Genomic DNA, 3,977 nt, shown 5'->3' with positions numbered 1-3,977 from the left:
TGGGATGCCAGGAGGCAGGTCTGATGTGGGTGCCCGGCCCCTGGCGCAGAATGATACACGTGCTGTTGGCGATGTGTGCGTGATGGTAGCGGCAAAATCGGGGAGACAAAGAACCGCTACAGAACTAGGATGTGACAGGCTTATGGCACTACAGGTGGGAAACCCTTAGTGTGAAGTCCCACTGCCCTAATACCATCCCTAGCCTACCTACCATGGGGCCACCCCGTTCCCCCATAGCAATGACCAGCACGTACTTCCCTGTGTGATGGGCGCGGGGGAATGAAATGTTTGTCATTTGTTTGCTGCTGCTTATGTGTCTAAGTCGCACGCGCATTTGTCCTGAATGTGTCTGTAGTTCGCAGTCGTGATTTTAGACGCACGTGCACACAGAAGTGTACTGAAATGTATTGGGCGCTCCTGGGCGTTAACATGGAGGTGTCTAAGCGCGTGCACGGAGATGGCCCGTATTATGGGCGTGTTATTGGAATGCCGCTGGCGTGTTGGTGAAAGTGCACGCAGACACCGACTGCTCACATCAGAGGCCGTACTCGAGAAACTGCGCCTGCCGCTGCAGGATTTGATGGTGCTGCCGATGGTGGAGTCTGAAGACGCACCAATCTATATTACGGCGTGTACAGGCGCTGAATGTGGGCGTCTCAGTTTGTGCACATTCAGACGCGCGGTTGCACACAAGGGAAGGACTTTGTATCGGCACAGATTGGCGACCATTAATAGACGCAGCTGCGGGCGATTAAACGTCTGATTTAGCACCACAGAGGGACTGACAGCCTGGCAGCACTGCTATACAGAAATGCTCTGCATGGATTGGTCAATTCATACACAGGTACAGGGGCGTCAAAGCAACTGACTGCATTTCCGCCATTAGGACAAGATGAGACTGCAGCTGCACGCAATGCGCTGGGGAAGCCATACTGTATGTACAGCGTCGCATTGCAATGTCTGAACCATGGGTTTTACTTTCATGGTTTATTTATGAAAACTTTACTTTTGGTGTTTAATGGTCCTGCAAACATAAAATATACAGACAAGCTACAGTAAAGCTGCTATTACCAGCATCAATGTTTCCTTCATAAAAAAGTGATTTATGTATAAATGGAATTAAACAACATAACTAAACATAAGTAAAACCAGTACAGCGGTCTCCGCAAGTTCATGGTAAAACGTTGTCACCTGGTGAATACATTTTAGATAAAACCCGATGAATAATAATAATGTACAACTACAGAACAATAAAATATACGCAGAATAATCTTCTTTTCATTCTACCAGTTCTCTCTTTCTTGGCCGTTTCAGGACGGATTTTCTGGTGCGTTTTTTGGATTGTTGCGTTATCTTCAGCAGCGGCGTAATTGGCGTATTATCGTTGTGATCTCCTTTGCCTTTGAAGAAGTAGGAGGAGTTTAATACAGACTGGACGAGCCTTGACTCCTGGGATGGAATCCATCTTTTCCCCTTGCTTTTCTTTGCAGCTTGTCGCAGATCCTGTGACGTAGATCCTATGAAAATAACGTCATTCTCGCTGACATTGAGGACAACACTGGCGGCTCTGATTCGAGATGGCAGAGAGAGGTCGAGAGGCTTCTGGGAACAAGTCTCCAATACTTTGGTTTTGTTCAGAAAGGTCATCAGCGCTAGGTAACTAAAAACATCATCTGTTTGAGTTGACTTCTCAGTTGAAGGCGCAGAGTGGCCATGGATGACATCAGAATGATCACTGCTCCTGTGTGCGGAACCGGAGAATTGAGAAGACAATCGCACTGAATTGGAGCTGTGACTTCTTGGCCAGCCCATGGCGCCACCCTGCTCCTGGGCGAGTGGCGGAGAGCATCCACTACTGCTACTAGAAGCACGAGCTGGCAGGAACAGCTTCTGAGTAATGAACAGGTCTTGGCTGTGGTCGGAAACACTATTTATATCTTCTGCTCTCCGAGGAACACCAAGCTTGTCCCCACCAGGTATCATTCTGGATGAAGCAGTTGGAGAAGACAATGGAGTACTACAACTTACCACTCCAGCAATGTTGCTTTGCTGAATCGCCAATGGCTCCTTCTTTCTGTGGGAGGTCACAGTGGCCATGGCCTTCGGTTTGGGGTTGGTATTTCGGTGTGTATCCCCAATAGATAATGTTTCTTGGGCCGGCCTCTGATTCTCATCTCTCCAGTAATTATAGCCAGAGGACGACACTTCAAAATGCACTTGCTGCTTTTTCTTCTTCCTTTTCCTTCCATCGGAGGAGGAATGAGAGGGGCCGCACACTTCCTGCGCAAGGTTTGCGTCCCCTGCTCTCTCCTTGAATTCCAATGTAGCTCTCTTCCGATCTCGTTTCTTCTTCTTTAATGAGCCGCTTATGTTGTCGGGGTCATGTAATGGGCTAGCGTTCTCTCTTTTCTCGCTAAGCGTGGAAAAGGTTTCAATTCCTTGTTCACTTGTTTCCCATTTTTGGAGCTTTTTTGATCCCTTCTTATGTCGAGTTTTCCTTTCTTTACTTTTCATGGAGGAATTTTCCAATTGCCACAATAATTCCAAATCATCCTCCTTAAGATTGTCTTCATCCAGCTTCAAGAGAAAAACATGGAAAACATCACATTGCAGGACAGACACTGACAAAGCCTCCAAACCATCGGAGGAATTCAATTCCCATTGTGGCGATCTAGCTCCCGTTATTAAGTGGCCGGAGCTATTCAATTGACAGCATCGCGTCCGGTACTTAAGTCAGGAGATGTCGTTTACCGCAACTGATGCCACAGGCTTAGTTGCGGTAAATGGCATTTCCTGACTTAAGAGCCAGGGCCCAATGCAGTGAGCGCATGCAGTAGAACGATGACTAGCCCCGAGGCACTAGCAAGGACGGATTTCTGCTCGCTCCCTCAGGAGAGTGTGAGTAGAAATTGCTAGTCGAGGATTTACAGCATGGACAATTATAGCTCCGGGCACTTCACTCGGGGGCTACATCACCACAGCGGGAATTAAATCCCCCCCATCCCCCCCATATGATCATTACACAATCTCATTGCTTGGCCGATTCTCGATGAGGACTACAGCGCTCCTACGTAGCTATTGCCTTTTAATGGGCCAAAACGTTATAGGTAATCTGTGACCTAAACAGCTCTTCCCCCACCTACTGCACTAATACCACTTATATAATAGCTGCCACAAGTGTCACCTTCCATATACAGATTGGGGAGGGAATTGGGAGGATGTTAGTGTTACAGTGTCCATGCACTAATAGCATTAATATAACGTACTCGCTCGGTTCAGGTTTACAAAGCGAGGACATGACGGCAGACAAAAGACAAATACCATTTCCTCATGTGAGGGTGGAGGCTCCGCTAGAGGTGTAGGTCCAAGCTTGTGCGCCCTTACGTCCTGGTGAGCTTTTAGCGAATCCATAGAATGTGTCCCCTTTGGCTGTGTACTCTGGAAATAAATGATTACACAGGAAACTCATGTAAGTACAATCTGCATTAATATTATTATTAGCATTAATGTATAAGGCACCATACGTAGTACAGGTACCAAACGGTAAACAAAGTAACATATTTACATAATTATCAGTGTATGTATAGCTGGCGCGTACATGCTGCGTTACTCAGCCTCGGGGGAGGGATGAAACAGGAGGTGAGCGGAGAGGACCCTGCTCGCAAGAGCTTACATTCTATAAAGCAGGGAAGAGTAGAGGGGGTATTGGGGAGTTAGCAGGAGCTAGGGATGGATCAGGCAGAGGCCCTATAGGCTAGGGTGAATAAGCGGGTTATGAGGGGGTGCGTTAAGCAATTGATGTTGGGAGAGAGTCTAATAGAACAAGGGAGGGGGCTCCATAGGGCAGCACAGGCGAAGTCTTGGAGGTGGAAGTGAGAGGTGGTAGTCGGTGGTGAGGAAGGGGTGCGGAGGGAGATGGAGGAGGGAGACTGTAAGTGCTTTATAGGTGAGAAGTGTAAGCTGGATCCTGTAGGGGA

The 3,977-nt window shown here is 47.8% G+C and overlaps 1 protein-coding gene across 1 annotated transcript; it reads right to left on the bottom strand.

The window, feature by feature from the left end:
- Positions 1–1,169: 1,169 nt before the first annotated feature.
- Positions 1,170–3,412, bottom strand: LOC148537618 (uncharacterized). The gene is made up of 2 exons (XM_088460528.1): positions 3,322–3,412; positions 1,170–2,577 (listed from the first exon to the last, which is right to left on the bottom strand). The coding sequence occupies exons 1-2, from the start codon at positions 3,409–3,411 to the stop codon at positions 1,279–1,281; spliced, it is 1,389 nt and encodes a 462-aa protein (XP_088316654.1). The 5' UTR covers position 3,412; the 3' UTR covers positions 1,170–1,278.
- Positions 3,413–3,977: the final 565 nt, after the last annotated feature.

This window comes from Taudactylus pleione, unplaced genomic scaffold (genome assembly GCF_031769625.1).
Source record: "Taudactylus pleione unplaced genomic scaffold, aTauple2 ptg000047l, whole genome shotgun sequence".
In the NCBI taxonomy this organism is placed as follows: Eukaryota; Metazoa; Chordata; class Amphibia; order Anura; family Myobatrachidae; genus Taudactylus; species Taudactylus pleione.
Note: the sequence above shows the minus strand (reverse complement) of the source record. Positions and strands in the feature narration are given on the sequence as shown.

What these genes read in the sequence shown, in the direction of transcription:
- LOC148537618 (XM_088460528.1), bottom strand. Translation starts at nt 3,411, where the DNA reads ATGGATTCGCTAAAAGCTCACCAGGACGTAAGGGCGCACAAGCTTGGA. An exon ending in CACCCTCACATGAGGAAATG is followed by an intron (nt 2,578 to 3,321) that starts GTATTTGTCTTT and finishes TTTCTCTTGAAG; the next exon opens with CTGGATGAAGACAATCTTAA.